Source organism: Charadrius vociferus, unplaced genomic scaffold (genome assembly GCF_000708025.1).
Source record: "Charadrius vociferus isolate BGI_N301 unplaced genomic scaffold, ASM70802v2 scaffold261, whole genome shotgun sequence".
NCBI lineage: Eukaryota > Metazoa > Chordata > Aves > Charadriiformes > Charadriidae > Charadrius > Charadrius vociferus.
In genome coordinates, this window is record NW_009646856.1 from 2,533,517 (window position 1) to 2,554,892 (window position 21,376).

The 21,376-nt window shown below is 38.0% G+C and overlaps 1 protein-coding gene across 1 annotated transcript in view; it reads right to left on the reverse strand.

Moving 5' to 3' along the window:
* Nucleotides 1-2,965: 2,965 nt before the first annotated feature.
* LYPLAL1 (lysophospholipase-like 1) overlaps nucleotides 2,966-21,376 on the reverse strand; it is a 28,325-nt gene continuing 9,914 nt past the window's right edge. Inside the window, exons 3-5 of the mRNA XM_009894347.1 lie at nucleotides 15,361-15,530; nucleotides 3,848-3,963; nucleotides 2,966-3,224 (exon numbers count right to left, since the gene is read on the reverse strand). Of these exons, the coding sequence (XP_009892649.1) occupies nucleotides 2,985-3,224; nucleotides 3,848-3,963; nucleotides 15,361-15,530 (526 nt within the window). The 3' untranslated portion in view covers nucleotides 2,966-2,984. The remainder of the gene's footprint in view (nucleotides 3,225-3,847; nucleotides 3,964-15,360; nucleotides 15,531-21,376) is intronic.

Genomic DNA, 21,376 nt, shown 5'->3' on the forward strand with positions numbered 1-21,376 from the left:
TTTTGCAATTTATTCCTCAAAATGATGTACAGGACTGTATCTTTAAGTATGTTTTTTTTTCTCCTTCAGTCTGTAAGACAGGAACAGGAGAAAGCCTACATACAAGAAAAAAAACCAAACCAAACAACAACAAAATGAAGAGCCCTGAAATTGCTCCTCCTAAGAGTACATGGGATCTATGTCTTTAACATCTTCATATGATACGTAAACATCCCTAAAGACATCAGGAGTGAAAGATTAGGGATGAATGAAAACAGTTGCATTCTCTTCATCTAAATCTAGATACAGCTGATAAGACATACCAGTTGAGGGCTCTGTATGCCCTGGCACCTACTACTGTAACTCTGTCCCAACACAAACAGTCAGTCAAAAGGGAACTTTTTTTGATCCTTAAAGATTCTAAAAAGTACTTAAAACTCCACCCAGCAATCAACAGATAGATCCTGGAGCTGTAGTGCCCTACACATTGAGACGACCTTTTGGCAAATGAACCCCTGCCCTGTGCTCCAGTATCAATTTGAAAATGAGTGGTTTCTTTAAGGGTAATAAAAAGGGGCCATCATGAAACGTGCTGTCAAGCAGCTGGGCCAATTTTGACTATTAAAGTTTTCGTTTGACTAGAGATCTAACAGCAGGCCCACTGTCTTCAAGGACTAATATTGCCTCTGGCTGCTTCTCAATACCAACCAGCAGTCCAACTTTTTCTGGGCTAAACTTCAATCTGTTTGTCCAGCCTGAGCTAGGCACCATCTGGGACACAGAGCCGCACCATCCTCAGCGAATGCGCTAGGAGAGACATGCTCTCCTCATTCTAACTACCTGCACACTGAAGGAAAACTCAAATTGAGATGTTCTCCAACATCCCAAAAGTGATCTCAAAACTCTGACATTTGGGACTCCTTTACAGCATACATCTAACAGATTTCCAGTCTTATGTCACAATACATCTCCTGATTTGTTGGCATTTCACTCACAAACTGAGAAAGATGGAAGACAACAGATGCAAACTGGAGACCTCACTATTTTCTGAGAAAGTCATGAAACGTAGACCTTTGTAATTGCTTCTTAGCCTGTCTCAAGGGAACAAACCCGAACTTCGCATCCATTCTATTTGCGATTATTGAGACTGCAAAAACAATTGAAAGAACTGGGTTTGACATGGTAATAATTTCTATTCCTTCCATGATCTTATTTCAACTGTTTTGTGCTATTCTGTGACCCTGTTAAAAGCCACTTTGCCAGGAGCCCGCCACTTTCCCATCTGAATGCACTTGTCACCAAAATTAATTACTACCTTGCATTAGTGCTTCGAATAGCCTGATAGCAACTGCAGGAAGAGCAGAAAATGGTGCAAAACTCCAAGTGATGTATTATCGCTGAAATACTCTAACTTCACTTGTCAAGGACTGTAATTAAAGTTGGGCCAAGGCAATGTTAGCTCAGCTGCCTCTGAACACACCTGTTTCAATTTAATTTGTAGTAATTAGGAAGCCTAGGGCACCAGGAAAAATGCTTTTCAGTTACTGTTTCAAATAGCTGAGTTTTCATGTGCCATTTAAAATCCTGTTTTTCAGAACAGACTGCTGACTTGCTAATGCTGGCAAAATGAAATAAAGCAAAATATTTTTAGCAGCAGGAAGTTGTTACTTGCTACTGCCAATTACATGCCTTGTACTTGAACAGTGAAATTTTTTCCCCTCTGCTGATTCTTCAAGATAGGTAAAAGCTGGCTTAAGTCTCGGTGCATGAGGATTAGAACAAAACTTAGTCCCCTGCAGCTGGCCGACACTTCTGGAGTCATAGCCAATGCTGGCAGCAATCTGCTGTGACAGAGCAAACAACAGTGTCCTAGATCCACTCTTTAGAAAAGGGGGAAGGAGAAGATTAAGCAAGAGACTTGGATCTATTGACTTTGGCAAAAGGCTGAATACCTTGTCATGCTAATAAAATTACTGAATTTGGGGAGAAGAAAATGGGGCGGGGGGGAAGAAAAAAAGGCATTAAAATTACATAAGAATAGATATTTATACTCTGAGTTAATTTATCAAACTGACACAGAGATGAATCATCCACCATTAAAATAATGAGATACAAGTTTTCTTTATATCACAATCATTATTTACAACTCTTAAATATTCACGGAGGAGTCAAGTATCCTCAACTTTTAATTTAAAAAGTGATCTTGCAGGCCAAAATAAAACTTGGCAAAAATAAGTTTCTACAGGAACAGTGCCCAAGGAATGATTCCTTCAAAAACAGGATAGATCTTAACAATCATGATGGCACTTTTTTTTTTTTTTTTTTTTTTTAAACCTACAAAATAAACCACACAGGGCTCAAACGACTCACATAAAGCTAGATCTCTGAGTAATAAAACAATAAGAATGGGTCATAAGAAAAGCCTGTGGTATAGCTAGACACAGCTACTTATGACTTTTAAAAATATAACACAAACCTCAGTTAAATTTGAGGTGACATACAACTCTGCTTTGATGCGGGTTCATTCCCACATGCTGAGATTCCAACTGAAGCCAATACAGTTCCTCTCAGTGAACTAACTTGAATATATGCATGCATTTCTACAAGAAGTCCATTGTTTTAATAATTGGCCTTTTTCTGCTGTAATGCCATTAGAAAGACAACCATACCACTGTACATTTTTCCATCTTAGAACACATGCCAAAAAAAAGTTTCCTGAATAGTTTTGATTATTTACGAATGGTTTTAATATTTATCAGTCATTATCTTCCATAGACCAACATGGATGTGAATTTAAAAACTGGAGAAGAAAACAGAAAAAGAAACCCATATGATAAAATAAGTGTTATTAGTCATCACCATCATTTCACCACTTAAGTGAACTTCATAGAGTATAACAGTGTCTACCTGAAGTTCTGCTTATATAACGTATATGGGGCACCCATATACATGCCACGCATGATCTTAACACCACAAAAATCAGAAAGTATACGAAAGCTGCATCTTTATTCGTTTGTCTTTGCTGCTTCAACAGGTAATTTCTTTATAATCCAGGTTTTTAGCTTTTCTATTTCAGTTCTGCTTAACTCATGATTAAGGTCTGGAAAAGTATGAAGTGATGTTGATACTCCCAGCGACTTTAACATCTTGTTGGTCTCTTCACCCCACGAGTAGAGAACTAGTTCATCAGCAGTTCCATGACACTGAAATAATTCTGGAAGAACATTTTCATTTCTTTTCAAAGCCTAGATGGAGAAGAAACAGTCAGACCCATCGCTAAAAATTTTAAAAGAATCGTTACAATTCCACAGTGACAATTTACATAGCATTTCATTTATTAATCTGCATTTTATTGGTCATATTGTACTATCTCTACAGAAGCAAACAAAGAAATACTGGAAAAAACCCTGCACTTCAAATTCTAATGTGCGAACTCTTGACAAATGACAGCGTTTACTTTAAGGTCTATATCCCTCTCCAAATAAGAGAAATAGAAAAAATTCATGACGGCAGATGGAGCCCATGAGTATTATAATTCATCACAAACTTTCAAAGAATAGTTACACTTATATTGACTCTTTAACAACTAAGGACAACCTGCAAAGCATTTCATTTCTTAATCTGCCTTCTACACTGACTTACTTTGAATAAAGTAATTGTACTGTCTGTGCAAAAAAGCAACGAAACATCACTGAAGGACAGCTTTAAAGCCTCACTTCCCTCATATTCTCCTTATCTCTTTCTAGGAAATGTCACAAGTTTAGAATATTAATCAATTGCCTCAGATGAATAAACATGCTATACTCAATTTTAATTATCATGTTTTTCTTTTAGCTAAGCAGTTCTGTAAAGTCTACCACACACTCACCTGGTAAACAGCAGAGTCTTTATTGAGAAAACTAGACAAAGCAAAGACTCCTGCCAGATCTTGATGAAATCTGTATGCTAAATGCATTGCCATTCCACCTCCCATCGAAAAGCCTCCTAGGATGCAACAAAAGAAACAAGATTGGATTTTGCTACATGTCTTTGTAACCCAGCGTCCAATTTATTTTTATCTTCAGACTTGTTTCTTTTATACACAATGCAATCAAAAAACATCTTGAGGAACATAAAGGATACAATGATCTAAAATCAAAGTATGATGCAATTACGAATTTGGATAGCTAAAGTACCACTGAAGATTCACCACTGAGAAAAAAAAAATCAGCCAAAATGCCATTAATTTAAAAGCCATTCCTGTATGGTCCCTACCAGGTAGCTGAACACTGTGACCAGATATTCTCTAATATTAACAAAGCAAAACTCTATGAACAGATAATTCTCACTGCTTTTTTATTCAACTTATTTTTCCCCTAGGATAGTAGCATTCGCACATGAAAGATTGGTACCACTACTGTACATGATCAGTGAACACTCACCATATTATAGTACACAAAGGTTGAGTGGTTTTTTGGTGCTACACCTTAGCATATATAATAAATAAGGACACACTGCATTGTACCCCACCTGAGCTCTAACAGGACCGCTGAATTAATGGTCTTCTGTGTTCCATATGGCTCTTCAGCTGCACTAATTCCTTATGTGAGATAATTCCTCAGGAATGATTTTTACATGACAAATCCTTACTCATTAGGACAGAAATGCAGACTACCACATTACTTCACAAGGACACAGTACATAGGCTATTATATTGACTGTATCCAGTCAATGATGAGGGTGAAGAACGACTGGCTGCTGAAATCTCTTCTAGCACAGAGATGGCAACCAGCCGAAAGGTTACAACTGCAGCTCTACTTAGAGCAGCATTAGCATCCAGGGTACTGGCGATACAATTGGTTTATGCCAGGTATTAATTAGTTGCCAAATTCTAAGCCCAGACCTTTTCACACAAGAGACACAAAATTAGGGATTGAAGAAAAAATGCAAAAGTAGTAGACAAACCACCAAACCATCTCAGCTTGTCATCTTTTTATAAGCCATTAAAATGAGACTCCAGAATGGGAACAGCTCTTTTTCAAGAGCTGCTACATAAGCCCTCTGGGGTTGATTTCTGCGCTATGCAGAAGTTTGACACAGGTGCTAAACAAAACTCAGCCAGGAAGCAGTGCCCCTGCAGCACCAAAACCGAGCCCAATGACACCCTGCAATTTTGGTACTTCACTGCATCCTGGGACCACACAGGAAATCTCTGGTGCACAAACGCTCAGAGGCAGAAAACTGTGCACTTCATAACTACTGGCTGGGTCACAGTGAGACTGTTCCTAATGGTGAATCCTCTTCCAGCATGTTTATCTGCAAGTCCCAGCAGGTCAGAGCCCCTTCTAGCTCATACTCCATCCCACGTTATGAGTGGAAGATTTGGCTGGATCTGTGTAGGAAATTTTCCTGAAAACACTAGACTAATCCAGACATGAAGTGTTTTCTTACTTTCTCCCACACAACATTATTTTTTAATTTCTGATCAGAGTTTCAACTGAATTGATTTCTGATTCTTCTTTTTACTGTCACCTTGTAGTCTTAAGAAAAGATTATGGCCAAAAGTGGTAACTGCAGGTTCCTGACTTACAGAACTTGGATCTCAGGGAGAAAGAGCAAGATCACATAATGTGGAAGACTGGAGTCTTGCTTTCCTTTCTCAAACACAGTGCTTAATTGAATTTGGAGAGTTGTATCCTCAAACTAGGATATACACCTGGGATCCCCTAGCTATGCACCCAGGGGGCCGATAATACCCTCATATTTATCTTTGGTAAATAAAGCCAAGACCTGCTATTGACCCTATAAATCAATCTTTAACCAGTTCAAAGTGAAATGTAGTATGTCTAAGTGCCCAGTGGCAGTTCACAAACAAAGGTAGTTGAGGAAAAGTAGGAGTGAATATGGGTAAACAACTTCAGAGCACACCTTAAAAACTCACACAGCCGACATCACCTGAAATTTTGAATAAAGCTGTCTTCACAAAAATAAAAATATTGAAAATACTAATGCAAGCCTTTCATCTGCAGATGACTATTTCCTACCAGACATGCTCGTCACATGTAAAAGAATTCTACAATGGCAAAAAAATCAATCAATCAATATATATATATATATTCCACAGGTGTCACACTAACCATAAAAATTCAACATTCCACCTTCATAGAGAGATACAGCCTTCTGAAAAAGTATATAAAATGCAAAAGCTAGGCAAAGTTACTATGTAAACAATACCTTGTGCTAAAGTTTCCTTTATTCTCTTTTGTGGAAATTGATCATTTACTACTTCACTTCCTTTTGATCATTCTGAATGATGCTGTCATCCCCAAACCCAACAAGTAGCACTTACACTCAAGGAGACCATTTTGCATTTGTTTACAAATAAATACAGATATACTTTTCCCACATACAAAATGAAGTCCATTTTAAGTATTTTAGAATACAGGAAAAAAGCTGCATTGAAAACTCATTACTAGTTTGTAAATGATTTAATCTAAAATTTTGTACCCAGTTAGTCACAATCTGGCAACACTATCTGCAATTACTCACCAGCAGTCTTTGACAATGCAGTCACCTTCTGTTTAGAAGAATATTAGGTAATGGTTCTTTTATGTGGCTCATACTACTATGAGAAAATGTAATACAAAGGACTGGTTCTTTGAATTTGGTTTTCCAGGGGAAAACCTGTGGTATCGAGTGATAAACTTCAACAATCTCTAAGTAAATGCCATACAGTAAATATTTCAGAAACAACAATTTGAATGAGGATTTGTAGTCAGAGACAATTTTTTTTCAACTACAAGAATTATTTCAGTATAAGCATAAATTTGACACAACGCATAAAAGACATGCTCAGTTGAGAACTTTTATAAGAATTCAAATTTTAGATTAAGGAAAAATACCAGGCAGGTACACAAAACGAATGTATGAAGTGACAGCCAGAATGTAAGCAAAACACACAAGAAAAGCACAAGTACGCTTGTGTACACCAATGATCTCAGCATAAAGAATACGTAAACCTCACAGCACTGCTAAGCAGATTGTGTCACAAGTGTTAATCAGAATCAAAAATGACACTGCAACATTTCAACCTTAGATGGACAGAACATAGCAAGCCCTTTGCACGAGACCAATCTACTTCCAAGAAGTACAAAGGGTGGGCATAGAAGTTCAGAATTTTCCAATAGGTTTCACATAAAAAGTACATTCATTTTCACCTTACATCCATTTTTAAAGACATCTATGAATAATGTTTCAAAGCAGTTAAAGAGTGTTGGCTCTACAATGCTCAGAATACCAGTTCAGGCAAGCATCTAACTATCTGCATTAAATTTTCTGCCTTACAAAGGAGGTTTATGCACAGGCTAAAAGATAAGCACATACAAACCAGACTCAGTTAAGTAAAGCACTTTTCTTTCAGTTGCAAAGAAACTTCTATCAAGTACACATTTATGGCCTCAAATCTGCTTCTGTGCAGTGCTGGTTTCTAGGCAGTACCCCTTTTGCAGTGAGAAGGAAGCTGCTTCTAACTTGCTTTGCTAGTTGAGAAAGATCTGCTGAAATCACAGGATCGTCACACTTCCAAATTAAAGAATTTGAATCGGAAGGAAACTCCCATGGAATACTTACCAAAACCAAAACATTCTTTGCTGGAATATCATCTGTAACTATGTTCAGGTAATCCCAGCCATACAATGATGTAACACAGACTGAATAGAGACTGAATTTCTCATATGTAATTTAATTCTACTTGAATAAAACAAAAATCTTCATCACAGCTGCCATTTTTCAGTGATAAAACCTCCTTTCCAGAGCTTGTAAATGGCCTCAGGAGCCTTCTAAACATCAAAACGTTTGTATAAAACCTGGAGCTCACTTCTGCTTCTTGAGTTATATTAATTTGCGCCTCATTTTTAGCTGTCTGAAGTGATAATGTGGTCCATGATGACACTTCAACATTATACAGAGATCAGGAAACCAAATATTTAGCTACTGTCAGACTTCAGCTTTATTCATTGCTTTGTATTTGGTCTAATAACGTTTGGGTTTGTATCTCGGAAAATGACTATTATCTAGCACAAAGGTTTCCTTATTTAGTCTCTCTTTTGTGTCCTGTACACATAAGAGAATGCTAAAAACTCTGCCCTCTCCCCCATGCTCCACTCTAATGCCTGCAATGACCTATTCCTGAGTTCAGACAGCTCTTTAGGTTTTCATTCTTTTGTACAGAATAAACACCTCTCCAAAAAACACAGGTTTGACATTGCCGTTTGCTTCCTGAGTCATATAGATCCTACTGTAAAATGCTTTAGTCAATTCGTTATAGATAATGATTATGGACTTCAACAACAAACCAGATCACTTTTTCGGTCTTTCCAGTATAATTTTAACATGTGATGATCAAAACTGTTTTCCACACTAGAAATCATAGCTGTAGGAAACTCATTTTTGTTATTAATAACATTTAGTGTGTGAATCCTGTGATCTGCATGGAGTACAGATCCTCTGCTCCTTGCAGAGACAGGCTTTGAGCTGTTCTAGCACAGATTTGAGTGGCAGTGGTAGAAACTGCTTCATTACAGCACAGAACTGACGAGGAGAAGCTAAGCCCCAGACTTTGATAAGGATTCCAACTTGGGTGTAGGGTGTGGGTTTTGGGCTGTTTATTTTAAACAGTATTTCTTCACTAGTTTCTATCTAGTAGTTGTTCTTCATCTTCCCAGTATTTCTTCAAATTTGTCAGTACAGCGTTGGTAACAGTGGCACAAGATGAAAGCTACAGCGTACAGTGCCTGTGCCAGAACAGTGCAAGGAGAGACAAATACTCTTCTATCGTATAAAGCTACAACAGCGCAGTTAGAAATTGTCCGCCTGTTCTGTTATCATCACAATATATTACATACTCTTGCCTCATTTCCCTTCCATTCTCCCAGCATTTTTCATTCTCCATTTCTCCTTTCTTTAGATATTTCAACTTAGAGCTACTTTAACCAGTTTGTTATCAGGATTTGTTACCTAAAGTCACATTTCAGTTTAGTTTATGCTCTGCCTAGGGTCTTTCTGTGATATACCTTCTATTAATGGTAACAGCAAAACCTTGTTCTACACATCATATGCAAAAAAGTTGACCTTCTGTTTTGACCTTCTTTTTTCATCCATGAATGGAAGTATTATATACATTTAACAGTGCTCATATATGAATATCAGCGAAGAGCACAAATGCCAGTGGAACAGCAAATTCCCTTCTCCACAGAACTCCCTGAACACTGCTCCTGTGTAAGCGCTCAAACATGTACTTTGTCTCAAGTGAATTTCCTCATAGCAGCGATTTTCTCCTTTTAATCTATTCATGAAACTTCACTAAACACTAAGCTCACACACTAGCAGAACGGCAATGAATGGTTTCCACCTTTGATAGCCTTTTTATTCTGTTTGTTACTCAGTAACTGAGAGTCTTTACAAGAACAAGGGCAACTTCCCCTGACTGGCTCAGTCACTTCCTCTTGTTAGGAATATGAACCATTTTGCTATCCAACTTTCTCACCACCCAAAACACATTTTGGAATGCATATTTAAGTGGTACAAGTTTTACCACTTTCTTGTAAAAACAAGTATACAATAGTTTCTAATGTATCAACTCGCAGTAAAACCAGAACCAGTTACGGTTTTACTTTCAAGTGATATGGGTAGTAGAGGGGAACCCAACATGTGTACCTAAGGAATCATAACTTTTAGCACCAGAAGTAAAATAAAATCCATGAAAAGTCTCAAATCAGTTTTTAATAAGATATTACTCTACCAAATCTACAGCTTGCTTTGTTCACCTAGTGTGTCTTACTGGTTGTTTCTGAGGATGACAGCATTGTTCTGCTGCAACACTTACCTCCCATTTTTACAGTCAGCATAACTGCAAAACATGGAAAAAGGAAGAGAATAATCTATTCTTTAAAATCATGAATACTATGAGCATAAACTGAATCACAGAAAAGAAACTAGAAAATAGGCTCTCTAAAGCAAAGAATAGTGAAGCACAGGAACAGGTTGCCTTGGAAAGCTGAAAACTTTATATTAATGGAGATCTTTCGGAACAAGTCAGAAAAGCAATGGTAAGGATTTGCCTGAATAGAGCTGATCAGCAAATGTTGTTAAGCCTCACTCTTCTATGATCTCGTAGGCACAACTGTGAAGAAAGTACAGGTTAATGTGCACCCTGTGGCATGTCTACACATGACTTCCAAGCATTCTGAAAGTCCATCCAACCATTTAATTTTGCACAGACGGGCATTTATTAAAGATGAGTAAGCATATATTGTCAACAGCTTCTACTGAGGCTGAAAAGATGAGAATTTGATTCACTTTGTGACTCCTTTCTTCCCATGGCCATTATCTGATGATAATATATGATGACAATATCAGGATTAAATTATTTTTGGTTTTATTACTGTGAGCCTTATTTACTCTCGATCTCTACTATCATTTGCTAAACCTGTCATTCACCATGCAGATCGAAACTGAGAATGTGCCACCTTTCAAAAAACCCTCATTTCTAGACACATTAATACGGACACCATCAAGAGCTGGGAAACAAAGTGACAAGTGGTGGATCCTACCCTCTGGTTAAAATTATTATCATTTTTACTGCCTACTGAATGATTTATGAAGGAAAAAGAAACTGTCGTTATTCCCTCTTGCTTGCACATCAGGAAGTAAAAAGAGTAGTAGAGATCCAAAAGAAAAATAAATGGCCAGTTCAGGTGCAAACAATTAAGAGGAACAAAAATTTTCCCCAAAGTACAAATGCAATACAAATTTACACTGATGCACTTAAAATTAATTAAATGTTTGTTGGTTGAACTAACAGCACTGCTTTGAGCCCAGCTTCTTGTAGGCATAACTTAGATAAACCACAAAGCCACGTAACGGGTGGTACAGAAAGAGAAATCTCATTTGAATTGCAGTGACAAATGGCAACATAAACCTATGAATTTACTTTGTAAGAGCAAGGTAGTAAGTGCTTCTAAATGAAAGACCATGTTTTCCTAATAAAGACAGAAGATACCAGACAGGACTAGTGACAGCAAAAGGCTTAGAAGCCAAAGACATAAAATACCGAGATTGTAGGTGAAGTACATTGCCCAATGTTTTAATGATTTATTGTTGATTTTTTTATCTTCCCATATTTATAGAATCATCTTTCTCTGCAATGTCAAAGCCAAGACATTTTCTCCCCATCCCATTCTCACACACACACTGAGAGAGATGGAAATGCTAATATTTACAAGAAGCACAGAGCTTTCATGTTACTTCCACCATGGTTCAGTAGCTATGTAAGAAGTCTAGCAATAAACAAAAAGTGGTTGTGTGTCTTGTGTTATTGTTACAATACAAGGGGTCAGGAATCATGTATGTGTTTCTTGGCATACAGTCAAATCTACAGGACTGTGATGGAAAGCTTATTTTCACTGGCTGCTTATACAAGTGACTACAGGTGGCAGAGACCAACGTGCTTGGATCAGCATTTCTGCACTATGCAAGAAGTGACCTGTAAAAGTAGGAAAGTAGCACTAAATTAAGAACAAAAAAAGAGAACAAGACGACTACCTGTCACTGAAGTGTAGTTGACTAAATTGAGCACTGCCGGAATGCTCCAAGTGTGAAGTGGCCATTTCTTTCAAGAGCTTCTAACATATTCTTGAATAAGATTGTTGAAATCTTTGACAACTCCCACCTAAGTGGAGTTATTTTATAGTGCACTATCACTATGGAAGCAGTTAAAAAACACACAAACCCAAACACAAGAAAACAAAACAAAGCAAAACCACCACCACCTGAAAACCCAACTCAGCTTTAAATAGAAACGATTGCCCCGCATTTCAAACTGTGGTTATTTTCTTGTTTAGCTAATTTAGCAATGAATTCAGGCATTTATACAGAAGGAATACATCCAGTTTTTAGGAAGGGATACTATCAAAGCCCCAAGTGTCAGAATTTGACTAATTTTATCATGCTCTCTTATCTCCTAAGTCAATATAAACCTACTTACAGGATTATTTGCAAGAAGTGCTTTAGCCAGGATGACCAGTAAGAGTAATTCAACAAGAATGTTTGGCTAAAAAGTGACTTCCATTATCAAATTCTGGGGATGATATAATTATTTTTGAATAATTATATATTGCAGTCAGTCTCCCTTCCTTCCTCCTCCAAGGTCAGGGGAACTAAACCTTAATAAACTAGAAGTCTACTTCCTTCAAAGACTTTTGTATTATTAGGAAAGCAACTCATGAAACTGTCAGGAAATAGGAATGGGTAGATGAGCCACGTACTGCTATGTGCTGGTTGTTACATTAAATTGATATGGAGGTTTTAATAATAAGACTTTATTTACCTCCAGTAAATTAAGTAATTCAATTCTTTAGAAGTAGATTCATAGAACAGCTGTTAAAAACAAGGCTGCACCGATATTTTTCTTGATAAAGAGGAGTGGCATTGCACAACCTGGAGTCCATTCCCAGCTGTAGAGTTCTGCCCTACAAGCAGCCACTTGCGGATTTTAGAGCTAACTGTGCTACTGAAACAAACGGCACAGGCTATAATTTCTTTCAGAACAAATGATCTTACTGTACCCACAATACTGAGCCTTGTGGAAAGTCTGAATAGCTCCAGAAGGAGAATCATCCCCCAGAACACCGGGTGTCGGGCTTCTCATTTTCCACTGCTTGAGAGCCTGCTCCTGCTTCCCCTCTCTTCCCACTCGCTCTGAGGGAGCACTGTGCAAAGGAGATCTTGCCTTCTTACCCCACACCTCTGAGCTGTCAGCAGCTACCCACCTTCCTGCTTGCCTAACACCTCTCTCGCCCTCATCTAACAATATCTGACACTCATCCTCAGCCTGTAATTTCTAGTCCGCTATTCCATATAAAACCATAACCTTCAATCTTGCTACCCTCCTCATACTCATTTTGTTTTCTTTCCACTCATTAAAACTCCCACTCACTACAAAATAGACAGTCCCACAACCCAGTTCTCCTTAACCCTTTAACAACCATCTCATTCCCTGTAATTCCCTCTTCATGCAACCGGTCTGCTCTCTTGGCTTCTGTGACCTATCTGAAAAGGCCCCCACTGCTCTGCACAGACTACCGAGTCTTCCAGTCTCTTCTCTCAGCTATTTTGTCTCTGTTTTCCATAATAAGATACACACCAGTATTCCCATTATGGATCTCCAACACAATTCAACATCACTGAATGCACTGGGGAAATATTCATAGCAACATTTCATCATGGCTTCCTCTGCTATAATTGTCTTATTTTTCCCTTCACCTCAAGAAGGCTGCCTCCTCCAACTCTATCGCACCAGCACTCACAAATCTGCTGTCTGCTCCCTATCCATTATCTCAAGCCTTCTCTTCTTGTACCAGATGGATACTCTTCAGTTCTTCAAAGAGAAATCTAAAAAGTTCTTAGAATGTCTAAGAACTAAGTCGTCTCAGCAAGTGACCGTATCTTCCATCATCTCCTGCACACCAATCTTTCCCAAACTCAGAAAAATTTCAGGCCAGCCATTTCTCCTTTTCTAGTGGACATTACAGTTTGGTGCAGACATACTGACTATATCTTCATAACCAAACCTTGGCCTCATACTGTCTTTCGATCAAAAATGATACAAAGCTGCCAGGTACCTTTACAGAATTCCTGATTTCCTGTAAGAAACAATGCCAGAAGATGAGCAATTATTTGCATGAAGTCTCATCCAGAACAACCAAGAATGTCATATTATGCTGACTCAGATTGATACTAAACGCAATCTTTATGCACAAAAACCTTACAGGGCCTCTAACCTTTATTCTCCACTGCATCACACACCAGTTAATCATAAAAACCGGTGGAGAGACTAAACAAAGTTCTCATGGAAGAACACTTAATCTTGTGCAGCCACAAGTGACACAATTCATTTTCCACTAGTGAATTTCTTATGCACCTACATGGTTCCCCTTTTGCACTTTGGATGGAGCTAATTCAGGGATGCCTTATTTTGCTTGTTGCATGAATCTTAAATTCAACTGTGAGGATGTATGCATGTAGTCTCTGTCACAGAGGCAAGGACACTGCCTTACTCTAGAAGCCTGAAATCAAAGCTTTTAAGAGTGAGAAAATAAGGGTAATTATTTCTGATTTACAGATGGGGAATGCAAATACACACAGACAGGGACTTCCAAAGAATCCACGGGCTGAAACAATCGCTGCATACCAATTTCCTTACTCTGCTTATGACTTGTAAAATAACTTTCATACTCCACAGTCTCACTAGGTCTAATTTTGAAGGCTACAGAAAAAGGAGAAAAGCCTAGTAGCAAGTTGGATCTGCATACAGAACATCTCCCGACTCACCCTACAGAGAAGCACCTGCGCTTCTTCAGCTCTTTCCAAGCCAGCAGGTATAACACAGGAAAGACAGATGAAAGAAATTGTGCTGACAGCCATCCAAAACAATGCTTTCTGCAGCCAGGGCAATGAGCCAGAAAGGGAAAGTAAACAGAGGCCTTCAAAGAGCAACATAGGGCTGGACCAAGAAAACATGTAGGCAGCATAGTAGTGGCTCCACCACACAGGATTTTGATGGCATGACTCAGCTGGCCATAAATTTATAAGTTCCCACATTAAGAGTTTTTTACCCCCAACCTGAAATAGTTTGTGGTCTGGGGATAGGACAGGGAGCCAAAGACTTGTGAATTCTCATTTCTTCTCTGACACAGGCTACTCCATTCCATCAGCTCCTGTGCCTCAAAATCCCAGTGTCTGTTTCACAGAAGTACCATGAAGGTCACTGCAAATTTGTGGAAATTAAGAGGGACGGGAAGATATACACATAAGAATTACGACAGCTAATACTTCATTTGTTATCAATTGTTAAGCTTTAGTGATGTGTAACGTGAATTTTTTGCTCATGCGTTGACTTAACCCAAAATGATTAGAGCAGTAAGGAAAAGCTCATGATTACTTATATGCTACATATCCACCCTCCAAAATACAAGTCATTTTGGGAAAGTATGCTTTTCCATCCTCAGAAGGGGCTAAAAGGAAACAGTAAAAATATGTAAATATGTACCTTTTAAAGTAAATCACTACCCACTCTGTATTTTATGTAATGATTACAAATGACTATTTACAATAAAACCAGTTTTAAGTTACATTTTGAGGACACTGCCTGCAGCAAGCAACATTTCTCACCTGATACAGGTTTAAGTAATGATTCAATATTCTTGAGGATTGGCTGCTGAAGAGGTTGTTCAACAATTGCAAGGCATGCTCATGATCTTTCAGGATGGAGTAAATCCAAAGTAGATGATCTCTTAACAATTAAAAAATATTAAAATAAACACATCAAAAATAAGTTTCTCTTACCTATTAGTATCCTGTTTTTTGCAATGCCGTTTTTAACCTCATCGTTGATCAAGTTTGTAAGTCCTTGGCACATAGAATCAATACTTTCAATGTGTTCTGGACAGTCATTAGAGATCTTATACCTGTCAAACCACACAGTGGAAAAGGCTCCCTTCATCGGTGTATATGGCCTGGAATGGTGGAAGGAAGGAAAAAAATTATTAACCAAGCACAAGATCAAAAGCCTTCAGTATACCTGATAAATAAAAACAATTCAGTTTCTCTCCAGTGAAGCAGAGAAGGAACGTCTTTTGGTCTAACTCAATTCACATCCAGTCACATTGCATTTTCTTGCATTCAAAACACTGTCCTTCAAGAATGAAGAAAGCATTTGAAAGCTGTACAAATACAAGTTTCAGTCAGTTCAACGTCAAGGTTAATCAGGTCAGTTAAACATTTTAAACCCTAAACTTGTCAAGAGGTTCTAAATCCTAAACAAAGTTAAGGTGGAAATCCACCTTGAAACAGGACAAACTGAAGTAACTGCTAAACAAGCTTTGCATGGGCTAACTTATGGGATTCAGTTGTCTTATTCTTGTTGAAATTGACAAGAGATGGATATCACAAACCTATAGGTATTTACAAAAATTTCCTCCCTCTGTCAATTTTTCTTTTTAAGAAAAAGAAATAAAGCCATCCTCACCTTAATGGGGCAGGTATCTCATAAAAATAACTGAAAGAAATGCCATGTTGCTTATTGGATTGGTGCACAGACACAAATTAAGAGATATAATGATACTTCTCCGTAATACTGTGTTGTCAGATTACCATTTAAAGTGCTTTAACATGCTGCCCAACCCTCAGAAAATCAAGGAAGCTACAATTCAAAGCAGCCTTTTGTTTTTAAATAAAGAAGATAGATAATAGAGCCCTGAAATCGCAAGAAAGGTGATCTAATTGCCTTGAAATGGCTCTACAATTTAGTATCAAACATATTGCTTTGAGATCAATGCTTCATCTCAAAACCAAGCCCCCTAAAATCCTTAATTGCAATTTTTAATCAGGGGGCACATTTTTCCTTTTTACTTAAGCTCAGATGAGCTCAGATCAGATTACAATCATTGCCTATAAACAGACTGCCTTTGATAAATTTGTCTGGATGGGAACCCACTGAAAATGCTAACACTGACTTCTGTGCTCTCTCTGGATTTTTTTCCGTACTAGGATTAAACAAAAACACAACTAACCTAAAATGAGAAAGCCACTATTTCAATTATTCTTAAGGAAGGAACAAATTCTGCCTTTATTAATACCAGAGAGACTTCGCATATGTAAATAGCTATTTCTAAACCAGAACTACTGCCACTAGTACAAGCATACAAGAGGCAGTATACTATTTGCATTAGTCATGCAAGTCAAAAATGAGAGAACACAGATTTTCTGCTGCCCAGTACCATGAACATGAAATAAATGAAGTCCATGACTTAGAAGCTGGTAAGCCAAATATAAAGAAAGAGGCAATAAACAGCAACAGATAGGTGCAGCCAGCCAGACTACACTGTTTCATCTTTTTGAGTACAGCTTCAGGAAGAAGTACTTAAAATCGACTGTTATTCATAATGGCATACAAGTATGTGGTCAAGTTTAGTACAGTGTGTGCCTTAAGTAGCCCCTCATTTGCTTAATTAAGACCAAACCATATACTTAAGCACCAGAATTAACTTTTCTTTTTTTTCAAGCTAGCCCTTACTTGTCTATTAAAAAAAAGGTAACTCCCAAGTTAAAGGAAATTCAGTGGAAATATTTTGTGTACCCAGCAAGCTAAAGCTAAGTTTAAAAATGCTTTTACTTTTTTTAAAACTTCAGTATTACCACTGTCTCTAGGATTCTTCCCAAATCACTTGATCAACACCTAAGAAACAAGATTACAAAACTCTAATTAACAAAGGTCAGTTTCTAAGAGGAGACATTCCAGTCAAAAATATCAACAACAGCAGAATCAGTGGAGCTGCTGGAAGTCACTTTGATGATGTGATGTGCAACAGACTAAGCGCTTGGGCAAACAACATTTAATTCATGGTATTAGCTTCTCTCTCAAACACTTTTATATGAATCCTGGTTAAAATGCTTTGCAGTCAGAGTGCTTCAGTTTCTAGTAAAACCAGAGTACCTTATATTTGTGTGAGAAAAGATGTGTAAGCTTTTAGTATTATTACAGCAGGTTATCCCAGGATTTCCACGGAATAGATACATATTTGTATCACATTACAGAAATATTAAAACAGGTTTCCCCACAATTGAAAGACACAATCATACAATTTATAAATAGGATAAAATCCATGATGAGATTATAATACTTGATCAGACAGGGACCTTTACCTGCTGGTTTTGCAAATTCTTCAATAAGACAGATAAAAAAAACTAATGTGTCTTAACCCCATAGAAAGAGACCCCCAAGCAAACGGACAAGATGCTTTCAGATATGTCAAAAACATCCTTACAACCACTCTTGATTTCTCAGAAATGCATTAAAAATAACCTTTACGTAAAGCTGAGAAGTAAAATTCTTTTAATGGTTCACCCAACTGGCACATCTGTTTTAGTCATTCACCTTGTTCCTTAAATAAATCCCTTTATTAGCTGGCACACTACAACTCAGACATTACCACGGTAAACAAATATGTTTGGCATGGAACCATCTGTACAGCTCCAAGAATACAGCACAAAATTTTTTCATACAATTAAACCACAAAAGAAAAAAAATAAAAAAAAAAACCCTATGTTACAATGACACGTGAGGCTACACCAAAATACACAAAAGCAAAGAAATACAGAGTGGAGTGAAAACTCCATCCGGTAAGATCAGCACGGTCAGTTAAGGACAGTATCAGACCAAATGGTGAGCTGGAAGTTTGGGGTTTTTTTGCTTTCTTAAGTTTAATCAAAACTCATAACATTAGCCATGATGATTTTTTTTCCTCTGTGCCTCACCTTCTTTATCGTCTTTTTAAAATGATACTAAAAATAAAGCTCCACGTCTCTAAAACGTGTGCTGTTGAAACTCAGAATGAAAATATATAGCCCCCCAAGTTATGTGGGCATGTTTTGTTGTTTGTTTAGTTTTAAAGGGGGTACGTGGTTTTGTTCTGCTTGCTCTGAAGCACACAAAAGATTCAAATCCGTATAAGAAAACAAGAATTGAGGACCCTCTCTCCTGGTACAGCCAACTTCCAAACTTGCACCCGTATTTAAGAGACATTTAAAACACAATTTCCTACAAATTGAACTAACTCAACATTTAAAAATAAAGGGAAAAGAAGATGTAAAGGAGACATGGATAATATCAAACCGCATTTAAGAAACTGCCGGCACCCTGACAAAAAGAATCTTTAAAACGCTTCCCAATATCCTCAAATCCTTCTGGACCACGTTTTCTGATTATTTTATATGTCTTATTTTTTTAAGGGTGTGCATTGATCTACAATTGGTTTCCTCACAAATACACTTCTTGCATGAGACTGCAGTTTCAAGAAGATCATAAGCTCTTAATATTTGAATGTCTTAAAATGAAAATATATCCTGTAGTATCTCTGTAAGTATTTACTATCCTTTCAATCTTTTAAACATGAATTCAGATAAAAGTAATTCTCACTGTTGGTTTCGCTGTAAAGTTTCAAAATAATACAGATCATTCAAGTTTTCACCAACTGAAGATAGGTTAGTTTCTGCTAATGTGAGTTTCATACTAACCATGAAAACATAATGAAAGCAGGAAGCAATAACACCATCTTTTCCCACCTTCTTGGAGCATGGATTATATACTCTAGACCTTCTTAATCACATTTAGAATTGTGCTAACTAGTTTGAAATTATCTTAAAAGAAATGGAGAGCAACTGAATGATGCTACACAAGGTTCAAATTCAGCTCTAAAAACATGCCAAATCCTATCTCCAAAATTATGCTATTAGCATAGCAATTCACATAAAACTACAGGTGTTTTTGTTTGTTACCCAATAAATCACCGTCCCTGACCAATGTTTTAAGTTAAAAGACAAGCCAGCACTGCTAGCTGCTCTAAATAAGAAACATAAGAATAGCAGACAGCATGTTGATAAATAGTAAGTATTCTTCGCCCAACTCTTTCTCCTGATGCACAATTGTATCACTACCTTCACACTCTGCTATGATCACCCTGCTAATGCAGCCACATAAAACCCAGACCACTGGTGCTGGCTCACAGCTTTCTTGAAGTTCCAGACAGAATTTCCTGAGATGTCAGACAGAATTGGGAATTTATAGTGAAGCTAGGCTTCAAGATTCAAATAAAGAAAGAGGAAGATCAAAATTTTTGAAATCCTCACTTTTGCTTCCTTCCCAAACCCATGTCCTCTTAGTCAGGAGGCACAGAGATTCATGAGACGTTGTACTGTTGTCTTTTGGAAGACTGTGCATCCCTTCAAGAAAAATCTACAGAACAAGCTGCCAGACTGCTTAAGTTCTGCTTTACTCTGCTCTGTTGAGGCCCCACCTGGAGTACTGCATCCAGCTCTGGAGTCCTCAGCACAGGAAAGACATGGACCTGTTGGAGCGGGTCCAGAGGAGGGCCACAAAAATGATCAGAGGACTGGAACACCTCTTCTATGAGGACAGCCAGAGAGAGTTGGGGTTGTTCAGCCTGGAGAAGAAAAGGCTCCAGGGAGACCTTACTGCCGCCTTTCAGTACTTAAAGAGAGGTTATAAGAAACACAGGGACAAACTTTTTAGCAGAGCCTGTTGCAACAGGACAAGGGGTAATGGTTTTAAACTAAAAGAGGACAGATTTAGACTAGATAGAAGGAAGAAATTTTTTTACAATGAGTGTCGTGAAACACTGGAATAGGTTGCCCAGAGAGGTGGCAGATGGAAACATTCAAGGTGAGGTTGGATGGGGCTCTGAGCAACCTGATCTAGTTGGAAACGTCCCTGCTCATTGCAGGGTGGTTGACTAAGTGAACTTTCAAAGTCCCTTCCAACCCAAACTATTTATGATTCTATAAGCAAGGCTTGACTTTCCTCAAGCTGATGATGGCAGGTTTTTCACAGAATCACAGAATGGTCAGGGTTGGAAGGGACCTCTGGGGATCATCTAGTCCACCCCCCCTGCCAGAGCAGGGTCACCTACAGCAGGTTGCACAGGACAGCGTCCAGGTGGGTTTTGAATGTCTCCAGAGTGGGAGACTCCACCACCTCTCTGGGCAGCCTGTGCCAGTGCTCCACTACCCTCAAGGTAAAGAAGTTCCTCCTCATGTTAAGATGGAACTTCCTATGTTCCAATGAAAGCAAAGTTACTCCGCAGTCCCAAATTCTCTCCTAGTATAAGCTCACCGCTGATACGAGTACACTGCAATAGAAAATCTAGTCCATAATTCTGCTTTTTAATTCCCACTGTCTGCATGAAGCAGAAAGTGAATTTTAAAAGAAAAGGGGAGGAAGGCAAAGAATCCATCTATCCAAATCAGAAGTATAATTCAAAGCTCTAGTCCAAAGTATATCTTATGTTAAACTGAGGTTCAACCTATCTTAATAACGAAGCTTTGTGCTATGGTAACAGAGCATAAGATGTGTCAGAAATTCAAAGAGCGTAAACTTGGAAGTATACTTAAAAAAAAAAAATTAGGAAGAAAGACAAGAGCCATTTCCATGAGGTGTAATTTCAGATGTTCCTCAGAAAAGGTTGTGCCTGTTCACTCAACCACATGCAAGTGCTTTTGATAGCGTTGTTCTGGATATATAATGCCTGAAATGAGAGCTAACTGAGCCAGGACGGAACGGTTACCTGAAGAAATACTATGTTGGCAGCCTGTGTTACTTAGGACAAATCTTATCCATTGAGGACAAAGGAAGCCACAATAGAAGCTGACATAAAAGTCAGCAGGATAGATAAATTCTGAGTTTGTTTCTGTTTCTTTGTTTCTGTTGGTTTGTTGGGGTTTTTTTTTGGTTTGGTTTTTTTTAGGTGGGTCAGGTGTAAATTGTGGGGATTTGTACTAATCAGAG